We start from the raw sequence: 24,908 nt of genomic DNA, 5'->3' as shown, positions 1-24,908 counted from the left end.
AATAGGTATGTTTTTTTAAAATTTTGAATACATTTGCACACAAAAACTTAAAACTGTTTTCGCTTCAACAATTTTAGAATAAGGCTGTAACATAACAAAATGTGGAAAAAGTCAAGGGGTCTGAATACTTTCCATTTGCACTGTATGTTGCTGTTCTAGTAGCAGCATAAATTAATAGGGAGCGCTGCTCCTTTTGGAACAGAACTTTGTTAACCACAGTAGATAGTGCTGCTATTAAATCAGTCAACTGGGACTTCTGCTGCTCCAAGAGTATAACTCTACTGTGTTATCTTGATGTTGCTGCTCTGGGAGCAGCTCAGGTAAACTATCAGCGGTGCTACTCAACTAGGCCTAGATTTTGCTGTTCTAAGAACAGTTTGAGTAGTGGCCATCAACCATGTCAGTACGACACAATAAGCATTTTATGTCATAGTTTACATGACTGAAATACAATATGCATCTATTTTTATTTTTTTTAACCTTTATTTTACTAGGCAAGTCAGTTAAGAACAAATTCTTATTTTCAATGACGGCCTAGGAACAGTGGGTTAACTGCCTGTTCAGGGGCAGAACGACAGATTTTGTACCTTGTCCTGTACTGCATGGAGACTTGGCACTGATTATATAATTGACACAGCAACAGTACCTGAGCTCAGTATTCTCTATCAATACAGCTCTGAGTCATTGCATTAAGTCAGCATGCATCCAATAGTTGTATTTATCTTCTTTATTTAACTAGGCAAGTCTGTTAAGAACAAATTCTAATTTACAATGACAGCCTACACCGGCCAAACCCAGGCAACGCTGGGCCAATTTCGCACCACCCTGTGGGACTACCAATCACGGCTGGTTGTGATACAGCCTGGATTCAAACCAGGGTGTCTGTAGTGACACCTCAAGCACTGAGATGCAGTGGCTTAGACCACTGCACCACTTTGGAGCCCAAGATGAATTGATCACCAAATAATTATGGAAGCATATACAGTGACAAAGTATTGGGACAGTGACACATATTTTGTTTTGGCTCTGTACTCCAGCACTAATGACTATGAGGTTAAAGTGCTGATTGGCAGCTTTAATTTGAGGGTATTTTCATCCGTATCAGGTGAACCATTTTAGAAATTAGAACACTTTTTGTACATAGTCCCCCCCCCATTTTAGGGGACCAAAAGTATTGGGACAAATTCACACTTGTGTATTAAAGAAGTCAAACATTTAGTATTTGGTCCCATATTCCTAGTACTCGATGATTACATCAAGCTTGGTTGTGTTTCAGATTATTTTGTGCCCAATAGAAATTCATGGTAAATAAAGTATTGTGTCATTTTGGATAAGAATAGAATATGATTCTAAACACTTCTACATTAATGTGGATGCTACCATGATTACGGATAGTATATATTTCTGCGTCTAACTTTCTCACTCATCATGATTCACAATTTTATTCAGGATTATTCGTAATCATGGTAACCAAATACTAAACTTGACTACTTTAATAAACATATAATTGAATTTGTCCCAATTGCTGGGGTACAGAGCCAAAACAACAACAATATGTGTCACTGTCCCAATACTAAGTGTCAAATCTATTTGAAAAGCATATTACATTGACATTTTGGTAATTTAGCAGATACTCAGCCAGAGGACTTGCAGTCGATGGTGATATTGATTTATCATTATACAATTGAAATGTAATTGACAGATGACAGAGCAGTGGTAATTTGGAAACGTTTGAATATGCAATAAAAAACCTTCATAACCTGGTTTTGACGTAATTTAATGTGTAATAAACACGATGGGAGAGAGAGAGCTGGTTTCAAGCACAGGGCGCAGCAGGTATTTATTGTAAAGGACCACAGGAGGAGGCAGGTAGCTGAGTCCAGGGTCAGGCAGGTCAAACACAGGGGGTCCAAAAAGGCAACAGTACAGGCAGGGAAAAAGCTATTAACATCATGCAGAAGATCAGGCAATAGGTTGATAACAGGAAAGTACAGGGGAGGAGTACATTACAGGAAAACCAGCACTCCGGCTAGAAGTGTGTCACAAAACAAACAATACCTACAATGATTGGGTGCAAAGAACTGAACTAAATAGTATGTGATAATGACATACAGGTGTGTGAACAGGTGATCAGAATTCCGGTGATTGGGATCTGGAGAGTGAGCTGCATTCAGGGTATCTATGTGTTTGAGAGTGTGAGCTGGAAGCAGACGTTACATCATGATTACATTTATAATATATATTTATTTTTTGAACACTTAACAATATAGCCATTGAACAGACATTAAAGCATAATTTATTTGATAAGTTAGCTACAGTACTCTTGACAGGCGACGCCACTACACTGTTCCATCTCAAAGCAGCATAACAAACTATTCAGAGTGTGATGGACGTTGTTCTTCTCAGGAAAGCAGATTGCGAACCATGGATGGCCTTCAATTGTACTTCCTTGATTCTTCATGTCCTCTATCCTTTCCACCTCCTGAAAATGCATTCGAGGAGAAGATGCAAGGTCCCTCCCTCTGACCTTCTCCACCAATGCATTTCTAGAAGGAGACGAGGAAATGGACACACAGGATCAATGAAAGGCAAAATGAGATCCACCACCTGTGTTCTTGGAAGGGGCGGAATAGAGAGGGGTCACCTGGGGGCATGTGGGAGAGGTGTGGGCCCTCGCAGGCTAAAGGCCCATGTCGACACTCGTCCAGTGGGGACGAGTGTCGACATGGGCCTTCCACAAACCAGAGACTCCTATTTGATCTCCATGGATTGTTGAGCTCTGCTGCTTTCCTCCACATAGCTGGGGGAAAGAGAGGGAGGAGGGAGCCAGGAGAGGAAGATGAAGAGAGAAAATAAGGCTCAGAAAGAGATATGGGGTTGATGACAATGATGATAAAACTAGTCGTTCAGCTTATAGTACTGTATGTATATTAACACTAAGATGGTGTGTGTACTCACCTGAGTACAGCTAGGTTCTTCAGTGTCTCTCCGACCTGTGGGTGTGAGCATCCCAGACTGTCCTCATACACTCTCATAGCCTGTTTATACAGGGGCAGCGCCTCACTGTGCTTTTTCTGTCAGACACACAATAACACACAGTCAGACCAATGTCCAGATAGAATTCAGGAGAAACAGTCTGATTTGAAGTCCAAATAAGCTGGGAAATCAAACCATACACATGCTGTATGCTTTCCAGCAGTTCCCATCTTTCCATAATATGCATGCAGCAGACCTGGGTTTAATGTGAAAAATCATTTCAAACACTTTATCTGTGCCTGTTTGAGCTTGCCTAGCTTAATTAACCAAAACAAGACCCAGAACTGCAAACCCCGTACATCTGGCACTCCTGGAAAACTCATTTGAACCCGTGTCTGGTATGCAGTGAACTGTTAGCACTGTTGGTCCTCTCAGCACTTTGCAGCAGAGTATAGCCAGGTGGAACAATGCTGTGGCCATACTGGGGTGTTTGGGTCCAAAACTCTTCTTCTCCCTGATGTCCAGAGCCAGCTCTATGCATAGGAATAAACTTCTTCAGCTTTCCCTGGACAACACACACATCTTCTCTGTCAGCTTCACAGATCAGGATTGCACACAAGCTACAAGCTAATAGAATTCAAGGTCTCTAGGCTAACTGCCAAACAGTAATGCACATAACGCTACCAGACATGGGACGGTTGCACAGACTCAGATCAAGCCTACATCTGGAGTGGACAAAATGCATATTTAACGTATACTCTCTTTAGACGAGGACTTGACCAAAGTACTTATTCCATTGTCTTTATATTTTTTGTGTTTATTTGATTGTGGCATGGAGCATTATGTGGTGTTCACTTTGTTTATTGGGTCTGTAAAATCAATAACAATGTTAAAAGGAGTGGTTCACATATTCTGAACCAAATCTCTATTTTTGATGTAAATGGCATGTTATAGAAGGGTCCATACACTGTTTTAGTGATTTCACTTGGTTTTGAGAAACTTCCTCATTGCTTGTTCTGCAGTATGGGAGCTGTGTATAAACATGAACAAAGGCTCCAAAATCCCCCAAAATTCCTTTTAGAAACAGCAAAGTAATTATTATTTTTTACCACTTTTTCTCGCCAATTTCATGGTATCGAATTGGTAGTTACAGTCTTGTCTCATCGCTGTAACTCCCGTACGGACTCGGGAGAGGAAAGGTCGAGAGCCGTGCATCTTGACACAATGCCCACTTAACCAGCGTTGGAGGAAACACCGTACAGCTAGCGACTGTGTCAGCGTGCACTGCGCCCGGCCTGCCACAGGAGTTACTAGTGCGAGATGTGATAAGGATATCCCTGCCAGCAAAAGCCTCCCCTTACAACGCTGGGCCAATTGTACGCCAACCCATGGGTCACCTGGTCACGGCCGGCTGTGACAGAGCTTGGACTCGAACCCAGAATCTCTAGTGGCACAGCCAGTGCCTTAGACCACTGCGCCACTCAGGAGACACAGCTCTCAGTATTTTGACGCCGGTCTTTAGATGTTGTACACATGAAATTGTGTCATTCAGAACTTTTTTCGTAACATTATGTTGTGACTAGAGCGATACCTCTCCATCCATTCAAACAGCAGGCTACACGGAGAATGGAACAGCTGGCACACAAAATGGTGTAACGTTGCGGATAAAGTTTGGAATGGCACAATTTCATGTGTACAACATCTAAAGACACGCAGCAATATACTGAGAGTGTTTCTGTTTTTAAGAGGACATATTTGGGTGTTATTAATCAATCAATCAAATGTATTTATAAAGCCCTTTTTACATCAGCCGATGTCACAAAGTGCTATACAGAAACCCAGCCTAAAACCCCAAACAGTAAGCAATGCAGATGTAGAGCCATTGTTCATGTTTTTTTGGCTCCCCCATACACACAACAAGGATGAGGAAATGTATCGCTGGTTGGAGTAAGTTTCTCAAAAAGAAGTGCGGTCTGTACACCTCTATAACAGTCTGTACACTTCTATTTCTATTCTTCACTTCTATAAGCATGCCATTTGCATCCAAAATACAGATTTGGTTGTAAAAAAGTTAACTTCTCCTTTAAAATGTAAAAATAAAATGTGTCTAAGACTTGGCTTAATTGGATTATATGCAACAGCACCATGGCATCTTTAGTTGAAACCATACCATCTTCTCAACCTTCCCTGCATTTTTAGAGCAGGCCCAGGTGTTTGAGGGTGTACTGTAGGCCAGGGAGGGGGATCCAAGCTCTCATCCTGATGTGCAGGGCTATCTCCTACTCTGCAGTCTCGTACTCCCTCCTCTAAATGTGAATGGCAGCTAGGTTTTTGAGGGGCACAGTCGGGAACACTTTGGCTGCCCTGAAAAACACAGTAGGGAGAGACAGTTTAACATAACGACATGATCAAAATCATTGGATGTAGCGAGTAAGGCTCCGGAGGGGGTGGCTGCAGTTTTACGGGCTCCTAACCAACTGTGCTATTTTGTTAGTTTTTCGCATTGTTTGTAATTTATTGTTTTACTTATTTTGTACATAATGTTGCTGCTACCGTCTCTTATGACCAAAAATTACTTCTGGAACATCACAACAGCGATTACACACCTCGAACTGGGCAAAGGTTTTTTCTTTAACGATTCCGACGCAAAGGATATACTGCTTTCTCAGGAATGAGCCCAAATCTCTGTCATTCGCGTGAAGAAAAGACAGAGAAAAAGGGTCTGCCTTTAGAAAATTCATAGGCGAGTGAGTAAACCTCTGCTACCATCTGTTCTATTGGCCAACGTGCAAGATTATCCTACCAACGGGACATTAAAAATGTTTCAGAGTCGTGGCTGAACGACAACATGGATAGAAAAGAGCTGGCGGGATATTCCATGCATCGGCAAGACAATGAAGCTTTGTCTGATAAGACGAGTGGCGGAGAAGTGTGTCTATTTGTCAATAACAGCTTCTGCGCAATGTCTAATATTAAATAAGTCTCGCCTGAGGTATCATAACCACCAACGATAAAAGACAGTACTGTGCAGCCGTCTTCATTGACCTGGCCAAGGCTTTCGACTCTGTCAATCATTGCATTCTTATCGGCAGACTCAATAGCCTTGGTTTCTCAAATGACTGCCTCGCCTGGTTCACCAACTCCCTCTCAGATAGAGTTCGGTGTGTCAAGTCAGAGGGCCTGTTGTCCGGACCTCTGGCAGTCTCTATGGGGGTGCCACAGGGTTCAACTCTCGGGCCGACTCTTTTCTCTGTAAATATATCAATGATGTTGCTCTTGCTGCTGGTGATTCTCTGATCCACCCCTACGCAGACAACACCATTCTGTATACATCTGGCCCTTCTTTGGACACTGTGTTAACAAACCTCCAAACGAGCTTCAATGCCATACAACACTCCTTCCGTGGCCTTTAACTGCTTTTAAATGCTAGTAAAACTAAATGCATGCTCTTCAACTGATTGCTGCCCACACCCGCCCACCCGACTTGCATCATTACTCTGGACGGTTCTGACTTAGAATATGTGGACAACTACAAATACTTAGGTGACTGGTTAGACTGTAAACTCTCCTTCCAGACTCACATTAAGCATCTCCAATCCAAAATTAAATCTAGAGTCGGCTTCCTATTTCGCAACAAAGCCTCCTTCAGTCATGCTGCCAAACATACCCTCGTAAAACTGACTATCGTACCGATCCTTGATTTCGGCGATGCCATTTACAAAATAGCCCCCAACACTCTACTCAACAAACTGGATGTAGTCCATTACAGTATACAGAGCCCCATATACTACCCATCACTGCGACCTGTATGCTCTCGTTGGCTGGTCCTAACTACATTTTTGTCACCAAACCCACTGGCTCCAGGTCATCTATAAGTCTTTGCTAGGTAAAGCCCCGCTTTATCTCAGCTCACTGGTCAAATCAAATCAAATCCATTTTTATTTGTAACATACACATGGTTAGCAGATGTTAATGCGAGACTAGCGAAATGCTTGTGCTTCTAGTTCCGACAATGCAGTAATAACCAACGAGTAATCTAACCTAACAATTCCAAAACTACTACCTTATACACACAAGTGTAAAGGGATAAAGAATATGTACATAAAGATATATGAATGAGTGTGCAGCCGTCTTCATTGACCTGGCCAAGGCTTTCACCATAGCAACACTCACCCATAGCACGTGCTCCAGCAGTTATATTTACCTGGTCATCCTCAAAGCCAACACTTCCTTTGGCTGCCTTTCCTTCCAGTTCTCTGCTGCCAATGATTGGAACTAATTGCAAAAATCACTGAAGCTGGAGTCTTATATCTCCCTCTCTAACTTTAAGCATCAGCTGTCAGAGCAGCTTACCGATCACTGTACCTGTACACAGCCAATCTGTAAATAGCACACCCAACTACCTCATCCCCATATTGTTATTTATCCTCTTGCTCTTTTGCACCCCAGTATCTCTACTTCCACATCTATCACTCCAGTGTTAATGCTAAATTGTAATTATTTCGCCTCTATGGCCAATTTATTGCCTTACCTCCCTACTCTTCTACATTTGCACACACTGTATATATATTTTTCTATTGTATTATAAACGTTTGTTTATGTGTAACTCTGTTGTTGTTGTCGCACTGCTTTGCTTTATCTTGGCCAGGTTCGCAGTTGTAAATGAGAACTTGTTCTCAACTGGCCTACCTGGTTAAATAAAGGTGAAATAAAAAATAAATAAAAGGTAGAGTACATTATGATAAGCTGTAGGCCACGCTATCTACCGAGAGAGTTCTCTTCTATATTATTTGTACCTGTCTATTTACCACCACAAACTGATGCTGGCACTAAGACCGCACTCAACAAGCTGTATAAGGCCAAAAGCAAACAAAAAAAGGCTAATCCAGAAGCGACGCTCCTATTGGCAGGGGACTTTAATGCAGGCAAACTTAAATCATTTTAATAGATTTCTACCAGCATGTCACATGCGCAACCAGAGGAAGAAAAAACAAAAAAACAACTCTGGACCACCTTTACTCCACACACAGACGCATACAAAGCTCTCTCTCTCCCTCTATTTGGAAAATCTGACCATAATTATATCCTCCTGATTCCTGCTTACAAGCAAAAACTAAAGCATGAAGTATCAGTGACTAGCTCAATACCAAAGTGGTCAGATGACGCTGATGCTACGCTACAAAACTGCATTGCTAGCACAGACTGGAATATGTTCCGGGATTCATCCAAATACCACCTCAGTCGTCGGCTTCATCAATAAGTGCATTGACGACGTCATCCCCACAGTGACCACACGTACATATCCTAACCAGAAGCCATGGATTACAGGCAGCATCCACATCGAGCTAAAGGCTAGAGCTGCCACTTTCAATGAGCGGGACACTAATCCGGAAAGCTTATAAGAAATTGCGCTACGCCTGCAGATGAAACATCAAAAAGGCAAAGCATCAATACAGGATTAAGATTGAATCCTACTCCCATTGTTCTCTGCAGATCCTCTCAGGCTTTGTCAGATTTAGAAAACAATTACTTATAGAGTTAGTGTGTGTTGTAACATACAGTCGAAGCAGGCGGTCTCCCTCATGAAAAAGTACTGCTGAATTACTACTACACAAGATCTGCACAAAACCTCTCTATGATGAGCCGGACGTGTTCAAACATGGCATGCTCACTCACACCTGACTACATGCAGATCTGACCCAGCTCGTTACATGCCTAGGAGAAAAAAAGACGACCCAACATATATCATCTGATCCTCACCAACTCAATAATGAATGTTTTACAGTCAGGATATAATGACATGTTAGTAACTAAAGTTTTATTTTAAGTGCATTTCACATGGGTCACAAGTACACTACATCATTAATAGGGAATAAAATCATGTAAGGCAAATGTGGAAAGAGGAATGTGGAACTGACTGTGTTGATGGCTAGTACTGACAGTTCTGCTCTTAGAGATCCAGTTGACTCAAACTTCACTTAGAGCAGCAAAAGTATTTACTAGCAAGCTAGCTTGTTAACTTACAACGAACCTTATGTCCTTAATAGAAAGCATTATGATTGAGGCAAAGCAAACACAACACATCACTGAGTACCACTCTTCATATTTTCAAGCATTGTGGTGGCTGCATAAACTTTATGGGTATGCTTGTCATCGACAAGGACTGGGAGTTTTGTGTGATCAAAATGAACGGAAACGAGCTAAGCATGGGCGAAATCCTAAAGGAAAACCTGGTTAAGTCTGTTTTTCAACAGACACTGGGAGACAAATTCACCTTTCAGCAGGAAAATAACCTAAAACACAAGGCCAAATATACACTGGAGTTGATCAATAACCAATTTGACAGAGCTTGAAGAATTCTGAAAAGAATAATGGGCAAATATTGCACAATCGAGGAGTAGAAAGATCTTAGAGACTCACAGCTGTAATCACTGCCAAAGGTGCTTCTACAAACTATTGACTCTGTCATGTATCAGTATGCAGAGGTGAGTACAGAGTCAGGCGCAGGACACTGAACTTAGTAAAATAACATACTTTACTCGGAAAGTAATCAACCATAACTTCCACGCAGGGAAAACACACCATAACACAGAGGACTGAAAACACAAGACAAGGAACAATCACGCACAAATCATCATGGGAACCAGAGGGTTAAATAGGGAAATAATTATAACTTAATGGGAACCAGGTGTGTACAATCAAGACAAAACAAATGGAAAAAGAAACGTAGATCGGTGGCAGCTAGAAAGCCAGTGACGACGACTGAACAAGGAGAGGCACCAACTTCGGCGGAAGTCGTGACAAACTCAGGGGTGTGAATACTTACAGTACCTGTCAAAAGTTTGGACACACCAACTCATTCAGGGTTTTTTCTTTAATTTGACTATTTTCTACATTGTAGAATAATAGTGAAGACATCAAGACTATGAAATAACACATATGGAATCATGTACTGTAGTATCCAAACAATTGTTAAACAAATTAAATATATTTTAGATTATTCAAAGTAGCCACCCTTTGCCTTGACAGCTTTGCACAATCTTGGCATTCTCTGAACCAGCTTCATCTGGGATGTTTTTCCAAAATCCTTGAAGGAGTACCCATATATGCTGAGTACTTGTTGGCTGCTTTTCCTTCACTCTGCAGTCCAACTCATCCCAAACCATCTCAATTGGGTTGAGATAAGGTCATTGTGGAGGCCAGGTTATCTGATACAGCATGCCATCCCTCTCCTTCTTGGTCAAATAGCCCTTATAGAGCCTGGAGGTGTGTTGGGTCATTGTGCTGTTAAAAAACAAACAATAGTCCCACTAAGCGCAAACCAGATGGGATGGCGTATCACCTCAGAATGCTGTGGTAGCCATGCTGGTTAAGTGTGACTTGACTTCTAAATAAATCACTGACAGTGTCACCAGCAAAGAACCCCCACACCATCACACCTCCTCCTCCATGCTTCATGGTGGGAACCACACATGCGGATATCATCCGTTCACCTACTCTGCGTCTCACAAAGACACGCAATTTTGCAGGAGCGATCAGCAAATAAGCAAAACAAGTTCATTTGAATATAGCAAGTTCTTCATTTTGTGCATTAATGTCCTGTTTCCAGTTAGTCGAAAGTATTGATTAAATACTACATGTAAAAAATGAGTCCTAAAATGAGTTTTTCTAGTTAATATTAGCTTACTACACATACACCTAGTATTACCTTCTTAGCTACGGGATACATATCTCTCTGGCATCCTACGTAATTTATGAAGCAGCATAAGACATTTTTGGGCTCACGTTGTTGTGATGTCCTCTCCATTTTCATTGGGTGCCTGATGCGACCAATCATAATCCGTTCTGCTCTGAGAACATGTTTGAGTAAGTGAAACTCCCATGAGTGTTATGCTCATATAATGTATGGTACAGTATGTGTGTTGGCCTGATACAATCTGCAAAGGTGTTTCTTTTAAACTTTTTAGAGGACAGCAATGGACCCTAAATTATGATAGTGCCCTGAAATGCATTGACATCTAGATTTAATCCACAGCCAAATGTATCATGTAGCGTCAGTGTCATAGGTCTACAGAACATGAATTTTAAACCTGTCTTAGAGTACAGAGAACATTTATGGCTTGTGGTCCTGGGAGTATACCATGGAGCTAAAATACCTTTATAATAGCTGATGAAGCAAATTGTATTTTCCCTGATGTCACTTATGTAACTGTACCAATCTGTTTTCAATTTACTCAAATGAGATCATTTTCACTTTTAATTGGGCTACCCAAAGATATTTAAATGAGATAAATGCCACCTGGTGGCAATGAATGGAACAATGGGAAAAACACATTCTAGAAATAATATTCAATTGGCCATATGATATAGCCATATAAGAGTTATTAGGTAACATGAGTAAATTACATCAGTTATCATTCAGCTGATTAAATCCTGTCAAAAGGGACATATTACAGTATGCGACCATGAAATATATTTGCATACATATACAGTTGAAGTCAGAAATTTGCATACACTTAGGTTGGAGTCATTACAACTCGTTTTTCAACCACTCCACACATTTCTTGTTAACAAACTATAGTTTTGGCAAGTCGGTTAAGACATCTACCTTCTATATGAACTAATTTTTCCAACAATTGTTTAAAGATACATTATTTAACTTATAATTCACTGTATCACAATTCCAGTGGGTCAGAAGTTTACATACACTAAGTTGACTGTGCCTTTAAACAGCCTGGAAAGTTCCAAAGATGCATGTCATGGTTTTAGAAGCTTCTGATAGGCTAATTGACATAATTTGAGTCAATTGGAGGTGTACCGGTAGATGTATTTTAAGGCCCACCTTCAAACTCAGTGCCTCTTTGCTTGACATCATGGGAAAATCTAAATAAATCAGCCAAGACCTCGAAAATGGTTGACCTCCAGAAGTCTGGTTCATCCTTGGGAACAATCTCCAAACGCCTGAAGGTACCACGTTCATCTGTACAAACAGTAGTACGCAAGTATAAACACCATGGGACCACACAGCCGCCACACCGCTCAGGAAGGAGAAGCGTTCTGTCTCCTAGAGATTAACATACTTTGGTGGAAAAAGTGCAAATCAATCCCAGAACAGCACAGGACCTTGTGGAAATTCTGGAGGAAACAGGTACAAAAGTATCTATAACCACAGTCAACAAGTCCTATATCGACATAAACTGAAAGGCCTCTCAGCAAGGAAGAAGTCACTGCTCCAAAACCGCCATAAAAAAAGCCAGACTATGGTTTGCAACTGCACATGGGGACAAAGATTGTACTTTTGGGAGAAATGTCCTCTGGTCTGATAAAACAAAAATAGAGCTGTTTGGCCATAGCAACCATCTCTGTATGTTTGGAGGAAAAGGGGGAGGCTTGCCAGCCAAAGAACACCATCCCAACCGTGAAGCACGGGGGTGGCAGCATCATGTTGTGGGGGTGCTTTGCTGCAGGAGGGACTGGTGCACTTCACAAAATAGATGGCATCATGAGGGAGGAAAATGATGTGGGTATATTGAAGCAACATCTCAAGACTTCAGTCAGGAAGTTAAAGCTTGGTCGCAAATGGGTCTTCCAAATAGACATTGTTATAGTTATTTATTTAACTAGGCAAGTCAGTTAAGAACAAATTCTTATTTTTAATGACGGCCTAGGAACAGTGTGTTAACTGCCTGTTCAGGGGCAGAACGACAGATTTGTACATTGTCAGCTCGGGGATTTGAACTTGCAACCTTCCGGTAACTAGTCCAACACTCTAACCACTAAGGTACCCTGCTGCCCCAATGACCCCACGCATACTTCCAAAGTTGTGGCAAGGACAACAAAGTCAAGGTATTGGAGTGGCCATCACAAAGCCATGACCTCAATCCCATAGAAAATTTGTGGGCAGAACTGAAAAAGCGTGTGCGAGCAAGGAGGCCAACAAACCTGACTCAGTTACACCAGCTCTTTCAGGAGGAATGGGCCAAAATTCACCCAACTTATTGTGGGAAGCTTGTGGAAGGCTACCCGAAATGTTTGACCCAAGTTAAACAATTTAAAGGCAATGCTACCAAATACTAATTGAGTGCATGTACATTTCTGACCCACTGGGAACGTGATGAAAGAAATAAAAGCTGAAATAAATCATTCTCTCTACTATTATTCTGACATTTCACATTCTTAAAATAAGGTGGTAATTTTAACTGACCTAAGAAAGGGAATTTTTACTAGGATTAAATGTCAGGAATTATGAAAAACTGAGTTTAAATGTATTTGGCTAAGGTATATGTAAACGTCCGACTTCAACTGTATATATAGATGAGGCTTGAACCCCCGTCATCAGTTGTATGTGTGGTCCAGGGGTATGGGTGGTCCGTTACCGCTTCACCAGATTCCGGAACTATCTGGCCTTCTCAGTTAGTTCATATCCTGGACCTTCTCATCTACTGAGGTGGACACCACCTTCCCATCCACCATCTCCTCCACGATCACCCTCACCCGCTTCTGCATGTGTGGATGATACTCTGTAGAAAGAGCCACCAAAAAGGAATGCATTCTTTCATTGATTCTTTCATTTGATTAATTATTCTCCTGCTTGCTCACCTTCCACCACTTCCTGGACTTGTTGTATTTCCTGGATCTTCTCGACCACGATCACCTTCCTGACCTCCTGTCTGGTGTCCAAATGCCTACTGGTAGACATACAGGGGAAGAAGACTTACGGTCAGCTAAACTCACCAACACACATCTTGATCTACTAGTTTGCAATCAGTGGTGTAAAAATACTTTAAAGTAATACTGAAGTATATTTTGGGGGTGTCTGTACTTTCCCTTACTTTACTATTTAATATTTATGACTACTTTTGCTTCACTGCATTCCTTTAAGAAAATATTGTACTTTTCCTTGACACCCAAAAGTACTCGTTACATTTTGAATGCTTAGCAGGACAGGAAAATAGTCAAATTTACGCACTTATCAACCGAACATTCCTGGTAATCCCTACTGCCTCTGATCTGGCGGACTCACTAAACCAACATGTTTTGTTTGTAAATTATGTCTGAGTGCCCCTAGCTTTCTGTAAATTAAAAAAACAAGAAAATGGTGCCATCTGGTTAATACAAGGAATTTGATATGATTTACATTTTTACCATTGATACTTAAGTATATTTTAAACCAAATACTTTTAGACTTTTACTCAATTAGAATTTTACTGGATGACTCTTACTTTTATTTGAGTCATTTTCTATTAAGGTATCTTTACTTTTTATGAAGTGTGACAGTTGAGTACGTTTTCCACCTCTGTTTGCAATGAGGTGCCAATAAACAGCTGTCATCCCCCCATCCCTTCTCCCTCCTTCTTTCCTGCCCCTCCATTATCACCACTCACCTGAGTCCCTCTCCATCCAGCAGCCTCCTGTACTCAGCGATCTCCATCTCCAGCCTCATCTTGATGTCCAGGAGGATCTGGTACTCAGAGGCCTGCTGCTGGATGCTGACGTTGAGCTGCTGCAGCTCCTCCTCCATGCTGTTGATACAAACCTGCAGCTGGCTCAGCTGGGAGCCGTGGCGGCCGTTTATATCAACGACGCTCTGCTCCAGGTACCCCTTCTAGGAATGTGTTTATGTTTGTAAGGGATGAAGAAAATGGAGAAGGAAAGAAGGAGAGGGTTGTAGAAATGTATAAAGAGGGAGATGAAGAATGGTAGAGATAGTTAGATTGGTGTGCATAAAGGTGTTAGAACACCTTGATATTAGACCACTGTGGAGATCTGAAAACATCTAACAAACTTTGATTTTGGAGTGTACTGTTCTTTTAAGACCTAAAGGAATTCCATATTTTAGGAACAGAGGTAGGGTAAAGAGAAATGCTATATGTTTAGGGATGCTGATTCACTAAGATGGTTTGACATCATACCTGAGTGAGCAGGCCATGTAGTTCAATCTCCAGGCTCTGGAAGGTTCTCTTCAGGTCGGTCACCTGAGACTGAGAGTTCTTCACCTCTGTGGTGCTGGTGGTGATCTGGTTCTGAAGCACCTCCACCTGACACACACACACACACCATATTAGTCAAAAGTATAGTACCACTTCACAAAATACATGTCCTATTTTCAGAAGTTGTCTCACCTTGCTCTCAAACCACTTGGCAGCATCTCTCTGGTTCTTCGTTATCATGCCCTTATACTGGGTTCTCATCTCCTCCAGCACCTTGCTCATGTCCACTGAGGAAGCACAGTCCATCTCCACATTCACAGCACCACAATGCTGCGTCCGCATCAAATGCATCTCCTAACAACATGAAAAGGGGGACAAATTGTTCTATAATACCTGGGATTTTGTAGTTTACGTATACACAGTGAAGGGCAAAAGCACCTGAAAGCAATGAGTTACTGTATATTTGAGTACTAATAACAGTGAAGTTGCCTTAGATTTGTTGTGGGTGAGTTTTGCCCCCTTGTGGCCAAACATGGAAAGATCTCAAACCCACTGAGAATTGATAAATACATTCAATGCGAAAACTTTGCAAAAACTACAGGCGAAGCCATTGTGTCCTAATGAAAAACCACATGTGGCTGCCTGCAGCATTCAGACTTCAGCCAACAGCACAAGTGTTACGACTTGAGTGTGTAAGGAGAAATGACCTCCTCGTGGTTCTTCCTGTGGTAGACCAGCTCCTCCTTCAGCCCCTCAATCTGTATCTCCAGTTCTGCTTTGGTGAGTGTAAAGCTGTACAGGACTCCTCTCAGACGAGCCACATCCCCTTCTATCTTCATACGCATGTTAGCCTCCGTCTCTAACCTACAGGGGTTGAGGAAAGAAGAGGGATTGATTAGTTCCTTCTCACAACAAACCGAGATACAACTTGCCCAACCATAAACTGATCCATAGCCCTGCCAACCCCCATAAGCATTTCTGTAGATCTGGGAGGATTCAATCTACTCAATCTCAAACCTATAGGCCAAGAGTTAGAAACAGAATCAGTACACTCACAGAGGCTGTGTACAGTACAAACAGGAAGTGCACCTACTTCATCTTGAAGTCCTCAGCTGCAAGTCTGGCATTATCCACCAGCAGGATCATCTGAGAGTTCTCCACAGACCTGGCTTGGATCTAGGAACAGGAGGACAGCCACAGTCAATGGGATGTAATAACAGAGTCAACTATGTATAGGACATCATGTGTTTAGATCAACAGATCTGGTTCATGTCTACTGTTCATTAATTTACAACATAACATGTTTTTCAACCATCAACAAGATAAATACTGAGAGACAATAGGAATTATACCTCAAATCTATCACTTATCTAATTCATTCTAGTGACGCTCTTCATTCACAAAGCTGTTGGCGTCTTCTCAATCCTATCCTCACCACCCTTCCCACTGTGACAGACATCAATTCAACATCTATTCCATGTTGTTTCAACATAATTACATTGCAATTACATGGAAACAATGTTGATTCAACCAGTGTGTGCCCAGTGGGTCGCTACATTAAGACTACATTACCCAGAAGTACCTGGTTGAGGATGTCTGAGATGGTGGTATGGAACCCACTGAGGTCCTTCTTGTGAGTCGGTGATCTCATCTCGTAGAACTCCTTGATCTGCAGCTCCAACTTACTATTAGCTGCCTCTAGAGAGCGTACCTGTGTACACAGGGAGTGGAGGGAATCATTTGGGCTCATGAGTGGCACAGTGGTCTAAGGCACTGCATTGCAGTGGGGCTAGGGTCATCACTACAGAACCTGTTTTGATCCCAGGTTGTATCACAACCGGTCGTGATTTGGAGTACCATAGGGCACTGCACTATTGGCCCAGCGTCATCTGTGTTAAGGGAGAGTTTGGCCGGGATAGGCCGTCATTGTAAATAAGAATTTGTTTTTAACTGACTTGCTTGGTGAAATAAATCAAAATAAAAAGTTCAGTTCATGGGTCTATCTGAAATTGCACCCTATTCCCTATATAGAGCACTACATTTGACCCCGTGGGCCCTGTTGTGCACTACATAGGGAATAGGGTGCCATTTGGAGCGTAACACATCACGTTATGAGAATCAGTACTCTCCCATTAGATAATCCCCAACATAATGGAATTGAAAATAAATGATCAAATCCTGCTATGTCATTGTCCTCACTATGTATGTTGTGTTGCTACCATGTTGTTGTTATGTTGTGTTGCTACCATGCTGTGTTGTCATGTGTTGCTGCCTTGCAATGTTGTTGTCTTAGGTCTCTCTTTGGTTCTATTACCACAGGTAGAGATGTTCTGCCTCGTTTAGCAAAAGACCCCAACAAAAGCGAAAGAGTGAGTCATTGTCTTTGGCCTACATGCAAAAGACAATAACATGCAATTCCTTCCAAATGTCAGGTGGAATGATCAGTGATGGAAAAAGTACCCAAATGTCATACTTGAGCAAAAGTAAATAGAAAGTTACTCAAGTAAAAGTAACACAGTAAAATACTACTTGCGTAAAAGTCTAAAAGTATTTGGTTCTAAATATAAAAAATAGGGACATAGTACAGACTGGGCCAGCACAATTTAGAGGGCTGGAGGTGGAAGGACCCTAACAAAATGGTTGTATTCCTAATCTAGGACATCAATCTTACATGCTTTTTTTGCTTTAATTATCCTTTTATTTCCCTTAAAAGATGAGTTTCTACTATACATCCTCTTCCACACACCCCAGTTACAACACACACACCTCCAGTCTTCCTAGGAAAGAGCCCCCCTATCTATTCTCATCATGTCACGCCCTGGTCTTAGTATTTTGTGTTTTCTTTATTATTTTGGTCAGGCCAGGGTGTGACATGGGTTATTTATGTGGTGTTTTTGTCTTGGGGGTTTTGTAGGTTATAGGATTGTGGTATAGTAGAGTTGTCTAGGTAAGTCTATGGTTGCCTAGAGTGGTTCTCAATCAGAGGCAGGTGTTTATCGTTGTCTCTGATTGTGAACCATATTTAGGCAGCCATATTCTTTGAGTGTTTCGTGGGTGATTGTTCCTGTCTCTGTGTTTGTTTGCACCAGATAAGGCTGTTTAGGTTTTTCACGTTACGTTTATTGTTTTGTATTGTATCGTCTTTATTAAAGATGTGTGAAGATAACCACGCTGCATTTTGGTCCGATCCCTGCTACACCTCCTCTTCAGAGGAAGAAAACCTTAACACATTATCCTTGGAGTGCCAAATACTGACAGACTGGCTTCCAGTTTTTCTATGTACATTAGTTGATACTTTACATTCTTGTGAAGTGCACAATGGAAAGAGACATCAGGTCCATCAGGTCCAACCATTATCACTTGTTTCCTATTTCCATAACAGCATATCACTTTGGCTGTGGTATCCTGACAACAATTCCAGTGTTTAAAAAAATTATAATTATGACAAGCTTCATTGACAACATTCTAAACCGATATAATATCTGTATGAATTGAATTACAATTTTTGCATCTTTTAAATAATATAATATCAGAAGCTAGTTACTTAACTTTTTAGAAAAGCTATAAGTAAACATCTCTAATGTTGGTCACTGTCAATGATTCTCTCTTTAGTCCAGATAAGAGTGGAGGATGTACGTCATCACACACTGTCTTAACCTTTTCTCATCGGTTGTTTAGGTTTCGCTTTAACGATATCACTGTTATAATCATTTTACAACTACACTCTAATAAAAAGAAAAGGTTCCTGGAGTATCCTTTAGGGCACATATGTCAGAGTCAAGGCCCGCGGGCCACATCCGGCCCGCAAGAAGGTTTTTTACGGCCCCTGGGATGATCTTGATTTATTATTAGAACCGGCCCGCAGCAAGCCGGCAGCCCGCAGATCTTTTACACGCACCAATACTACATTTCCCACAATGCAAAGGTGACGCACCGAGCAGTAGGCTGCTTCATTTCAATATTTATTGGCACAGCAGTCGTCAGCATCACAGTAAAATTAACTTTCAGATACCCATCAAAAATGGCAAAACGGAAGGTGGATACTGAGAACCGGGGTTTCAAACAAGGTGGGAGTCGGAGTATATGTTCACGAAGGTAGCTGGAAAACCTGTGTGTCTTCTGTGTGGAGAAAGTGTGGCGGTACTGAAAGAGTATAATCTGAGACGACATTATGAAACGAAACACGCGGACAAAAACAAGAATATGGACATGGAACAAAGGCTACAAAAGGCAGAGGAATTAAAACGAGGCCTCAAATCTCGACAGGCTCTGTTCAAAAAGCCAAATCACAAGGCCAGGCTGCTGTCAAGGCCAGTTTTATTTTGGCAGAAGAGATCGCTAAATCAGCCCGGCCATTTACGGAGGGGGATTTCATCAAAAACTGCATGATTAAAGTTTGTGACGAAGTTTGCCCAGAAAAAGGCAACTCTTTTAAATGTGAGTCTGAGCAGAAACACCATTGCCGAGAGAGTAGACCAGTTGTCCATCAATCTAAAAGAGCAGCTTGTGAAAAAGGGAAAAGATTTTATTGCATATTCCTTGGCTGTGGATGAGAGCACCGACATTTCTGACATTGCCCAGTTGTCAATTTTCATCCGCGGAGTGGACTCCAACCTAAGCGTGACAGAGGAGTTTTTGGCTTTACGTCCTAATGGCACAACTACGGGGCATGATTTGTATGAAGAGGTGTCAAGATGTGTAAATGAGATGGAGCTGCCTTGGGAAAAACTCGTGGGTTTGACAACCGACGGAGCACCTGCGATGTGTGGACACAGGAGCGGACTGGTGGCGAAGATACGGGAAAAGATGCAAGAGGAAAACGCGACAGGTGAGCTGACAGCTTATCATTGTATCATACACCAGGAAGCGTTGTGCGGTAAAGCCTTGAAAATGGAGCATGTAATGAGCATCATCACGCGCACAGTTAACTTTATCAGAGCCAAAGGTTTGAATCACCGCCAGTTCAAGGCATTTCTGACGGAGTTAGAAACGGAGCATGGTGATTTGCCTTATCACACAGAGGTGCGATGGCTAAGCCAGGGAAAGGTGCTTCAAAGATGTTTCGAGAGGAGATTTGTCTGTTCTTGGACAGCAAAGGGAAAGACACAACACAACTCCGAGACGAAATGTTTCTGTGTGAAATGGCTTTTCTGTGTGACATTACGAGTCATCTGAATGCAATAAACTTGCAGCTGCAGGGTCGGGATCGTGTCATCTCTGATATGTACAGTACAGTGAAGGCATTTAAAACCAAACTGACTCTGTGGGAGACGCAGATTTGAGCGGAAAAAAAATTTGAGCCACTTTCCCAGCTGCCAGACCATGAAAGAGAAGCTCTCTAACCAGTGCGTTCCGAAAGCACACAGTTGGCTGATAAAATAGGTATGCTTGCCGCTGACTTTCGACGCCGATTTGCTGACTTTGAAGCACAAAAAAGCAGGTTGGAACTGCTCGTAACCCATTTGCTGTTGACGTGGAAAGCTCACCACCAAACCTCCAAATGGAGTTGATTGACCTCCAATGCAATGATGCACTGAGGGCAAAATATGCGGCAGTGGGTGCTGCGGAGTTCGCCCGTTTCCTCCCCGGCACAATGCCCCAGCTGCGCATCCAGGCTGCTCAAACGTTGTCTATGTTTGGCAAAACTGTTTTCTTTGATGAACCTGAACAAAACATCACACAGAAGTCGACTTACTGCTGAACACCTCCACTCAATTCTGAGGATTTCTTCAGCTCAGAGCCTTACCTTGATGAACTTGTGGAAAAGATGGGACACCACCAAGTATCACCCTCAACCTCAAACAAGTGAACATTACTGTGCAATCACATATTTAGAGTTTTTACTCAGTTCAAGTTTAAAAGTTAAAATTTAATATTTGTTTTCACTGCATGTTACTTCTCCTTAAACAAAGTGTTGTTTTTGATTAATAGATTTTTGCACTTTATTTTTTGTATTTCAATCCAATTATATTTTAAAAATATTTCAGTTGAGTGGATGATAGAAAATTGCTATTATTGTTTTTCTTTGAAGTAAATTTAGCCCACTTTTGCTAAAATAGAAAATATAGTCTACTGATGGTGCCTTGAATACCGGTTTCTTTCATTTAATGTTCATGTTATGGGGATATTTATATAAAGGAAATTTGTCTTTTGTGTCTGTTGAAAATTAAAGATTACTGACAGAGCCATAAGAAAATATTGCTTTATTTATCTGATCATATTGTAATATATTTGTTAGGTTTTCAGTAGGTTCAATTAGGTTCACTAGACTATATGCGTCATTTAAAAAAATTTCAATGAACATTCGAACAGTCCGGCCCTCGTCTTGTAGCTGATTTTTTTATTTGGCCCTCCGTCCATTTGACTTTGACACCCCTGCTTTAGGGGTTCTTCAAATTGAAACTGTGGGGGAACCAATACAAGTTCTTCAAATAACTAATTTTAATGGATCCTCGAAGAAACCTTTGAAGAACTTTGAACTACCCCCTCCCCTAATATTTTTATTAATAATAACAAAATATGTTAGTTGTCAGCGTTTATGGTTTTAGTGGCAAAGCAGAATAAAAAAAATCTAAATATGAAGTAAACCATTGGCTGTAGCCTACTGTATTATCCCATTTAATTGAACATTCTGGATGGTATTGATGAAAGGGTTTACTGAAAACAAAAAAGCTTTATAATGGACCAAGAACCTTGACCCTCCCCAATATTTTTATTAATAATAACAAAATATGTTAGTTGTCAGCGTTTAAAGATTAAATATCACTCTCTCGTAACATTTTTCTGTATCATCGAATATGTTGTGGTTTGAAACGCGTGATCACTCTGCCTTGTCTTTCGATCTCCGCTCATAATCTAGGCCGTGCGTAATATTCAATTCAATTCAAGGGCTTTATTGGCATGGGAAACATGTGTTAACATTGCCAAAGCAAGTGAGGTAGACAACATACAAAGTGAATATATAAATATTGCTCAGCGCGCGTAATCTCCATCTACTGTACACTCCCGTCACTCTTCCTTACCTTTTCCAGGTAGGTGGCCAAACGGTCGTTCAGATTCTGCATGGTATTCTTCTCGTTGGCGCCGATAGTGATCTGGCCTGGCCCGTCCATGGAGAAATAGGACTGAGAGATACGGGTGCCGTATCCCCCGGCACCTCCATATACACTCGGCGCGCGACTGCTCCCAACAGAGGACACGCTCATGCGGTGCCTACCGCCTCCCAAACCTTTGGAAAACTGCATCCCGTTTCGTACAAACTGAGGCCACTCGAACCGACACCGCTAAGTGAGCTGTATCTAACGGCTACTACTGCGACTGGCTACAATGGACATGGCGAGAGATGGTTTGGCGATGCGTCCTGGGAGGTTAAAGTGCGTTCTTCCGAGTTGGAGGCGTCAGGTAAAATAACCCCCTTCGTGTCCTCGAGTTTTTTATACAGTTGGATTAAGAATGATTGACTGCGTCACCTTTATTCCTTGGAATTAAGATATGTCTAATTGTTTTGTTCAGTGGGTGGGTACAGGGCTTGCAACAACTATGTAACAAGAGACATCACTAAAGTCACTAAGTACTTCTAGGGAAATGAATGGTTCAGTAAAGGTTGTGGTTTATGAAGGACAGTGGGTTTGACAGGTATCGACTGGCAAGTCAGACAGCTTGAGAACGTTACTGGATGTGTTTTGTAAAGCTGACATGGTTTCAGATATCCATTTTCAATTACATTTCGGTTTGTTTACTGAAATGTACAATGTTTTTAATATATCAGGATTTGTAGGCTAAATATTGTATTTGTTATGTTATTATTTTATCAAACTAAAATGTTGCACTAAGTCACTCCTTCACTTACATTTGATGGTTTTCTGTCATTCTATCCACTTGAAAAGATGGTCAGTAACAGTCATCTTTTTGAAATGTAAATAACCATTATGAACTGTTCATAAATTCAACAAATTCAATTGTGTTACTTTGTCTACTCAGTATACTTGCTCTCAGATTAGTTGGTGTGGATAGTGTGTTTAATCATTGTCAAAGATGTGTAGCAGGCATTCTTACTATTTTTCCAAAATAGAATGTTGCCCTAAATCACTTATGATTTTCTCATTCTTTCTGAATTCAAATATGTACTGTACAGTAACTATAGCCTTATTTGAAATATGAATGAACCTCAGAATTCCTCACATTACATTTTGCCTACTTGCCTTCAAATGTTGGTTTGGATTGTGTGTTTTATTCAAAGGAAAAGTGTATGCAAAACAGCTAGAAAACAGCCGGAATAAATGTAACAGTTTCATTCCAAAACTGTCTATATCCATTTTCAGAAATGATGGTCAATTAGCACTCTGACGTCATTTCCGGTCACAACTTGCAGACTTGTTTTCGAGTTGCTGTGCGTTTTGTTGCCAACCTATTTTGCTACCTGACAACTTCACGGTTTTTATTTTTTAATTACCGTTTATATATATATTTTTTTCCTCAACTTTTTCACTCCGGACGCTTTATCTGGACACGATTCGTCAGGACCTCCAACAGCCGAAGCTAAGTAGTAACATTAACATGATGCCTTCTAATTGCAGTCGCTGTACTCATAATATACAGTAGAACGATCGCCTTACGGCGAGGATAGCTGTGCTACAAGCCCAGCTTCAGACGCAATCGTTAGGCAAGGGTAATTTCAGTGTAGGAAAGGATGAAACAGCGTCTGTGCCACCAGTAAGTACAGATAGTACTATAAATCCCCTGGCACAGCCGGACAACTTTCTCACGGTTTCTGGAAGGAAATGCTGTAGGAATGCTCAACCGGTGTTGCTCATTCAGCCTACAGAAACTTTCAACCGATTTTCCCCATTAAGCAGCGAGTCGGAGTCAGAGGCCGAGTCTTCTCTGGTCTCTACTCCTCCCGTTACGGGGTCTGAGACGCCGAAGCTTCCCACCATTAGCTCTGACAAATTGAAAACTCTAGTCATTGGCGACTCCATTACCCGCAGTATTAGACTTAAAACGAATCATCCAGCGATCATACACTGTTTACCAGGGGGCAGGGCTACCGACGTTAAGGCTAATCTGAAGATGGTGCTGGCTAAAGCTAAAATTGGCGAGTGTAGAGAGTATAGAGATATTGTTATCCACGTCGGCACCAACGATGTTAGGATGAAACAGTCAGAGATCACCAAGCGCAACATAGCTTCTGCGTGTAAATCAGCTAGAAAGATGTGTCGGCATGGAGTAATTGTCTCTGGCCCCTCCCAGTTAGGGGAGTGATGAGCTCTACAGCAGTCTCACAACTCAATCGCTGGTTGAAAACTGTTTTCTGCCCCTCCCAAAAGATAGAATTTGTAGATAATTGTCCCTCTTTCTGGGACTCACCCACAAACAGGACCAAGCCTGACCTGCTGAGGAGTGACGGACTCCATCCTAGCTGGAGGGGTGCTCTCATCTTATCTACCAACATAGACAGGGCTCTAACTCCTCTAGCTCTACAATGAAATAGGGTGCAGGCCAGGCAGCAGGCTGTTAGCCAGCCTGCCAGCACAGTGGAGTCTGCCACTAGCACAGTCAGTGTAGTCAGCTCAGCTATCACCATTGAGACCGTGTCTGTGCCTCAACCTAGGTTGGGCAAAACTAAACATGGCGGTGTTCGCCTTAGCAATCTCACTAGGATAAAGACCATCTCCATTCCTGTCATTATTGAAAGAGATTATGATACCTCACATCTCAAAATAGGGCTACTTAATGTTAGATCCCTTACTTCAAAGGCAATTATAGTCAATGAACTAATCACTGATCATAATCTTGATGTGATTGGCCTGACTGAAACATGGCTTAAGCCTGATGAATTTACTGTCTTAAATGAGGCCTCACCTCCTGGCTACACTAGTGACCATATCCCCCGTGCATCCCGCAAAGGCGGAGGTGTTGCTAACATTTACGATGGCAAATTTCAATTTACAAAACAAAATTACGTTTTCGTCTTTTGAGCTTCTTTTGAGTTCCCTGAATTCC

General features: G+C 41.6%; 1 protein-coding gene across 1 annotated transcript; it reads right to left on the bottom strand.

Moving 5' to 3' along the window:
- Positions 1–7,778: 7,778 nt before the first annotated feature.
- Positions 7,779–22,312, bottom strand: LOC115142548 (keratin, type I cytoskeletal 19-like). Its single transcript, XM_029682089.2, has 9 exons — positions 21,929–22,312; positions 16,489–16,617; positions 16,000–16,082; positions 15,614–15,770; positions 15,099–15,260; positions 14,889–15,014; positions 14,361–14,581; positions 13,576–13,664; positions 7,779–13,496 (listed from the first exon to the last, which is right to left on the bottom strand). Exons 1-9 carry the CDS (start codon positions 22,148–22,150, stop codon positions 13,390–13,392), a joined length of 1,296 nt encoding a protein of 431 aa, XP_029537949.2. The 5' UTR covers positions 22,151–22,312; the 3' UTR covers positions 7,779–13,389.
- Between the last annotated feature and the right edge of the window lie 2,596 nt (positions 22,313–24,908).

The sequence above is a fragment of the Oncorhynchus nerka genome, linkage group LG15, assembly GCF_034236695.1.
Source record: "Oncorhynchus nerka isolate Pitt River linkage group LG15, Oner_Uvic_2.0, whole genome shotgun sequence".
NCBI lineage: Eukaryota > Metazoa > Chordata > Actinopteri > Salmoniformes > Salmonidae > Oncorhynchus > Oncorhynchus nerka.
The sequence above is the reverse complement of the archived record's forward strand: the minus strand, read 5'-3'. Positions and strand labels throughout refer to the sequence as shown.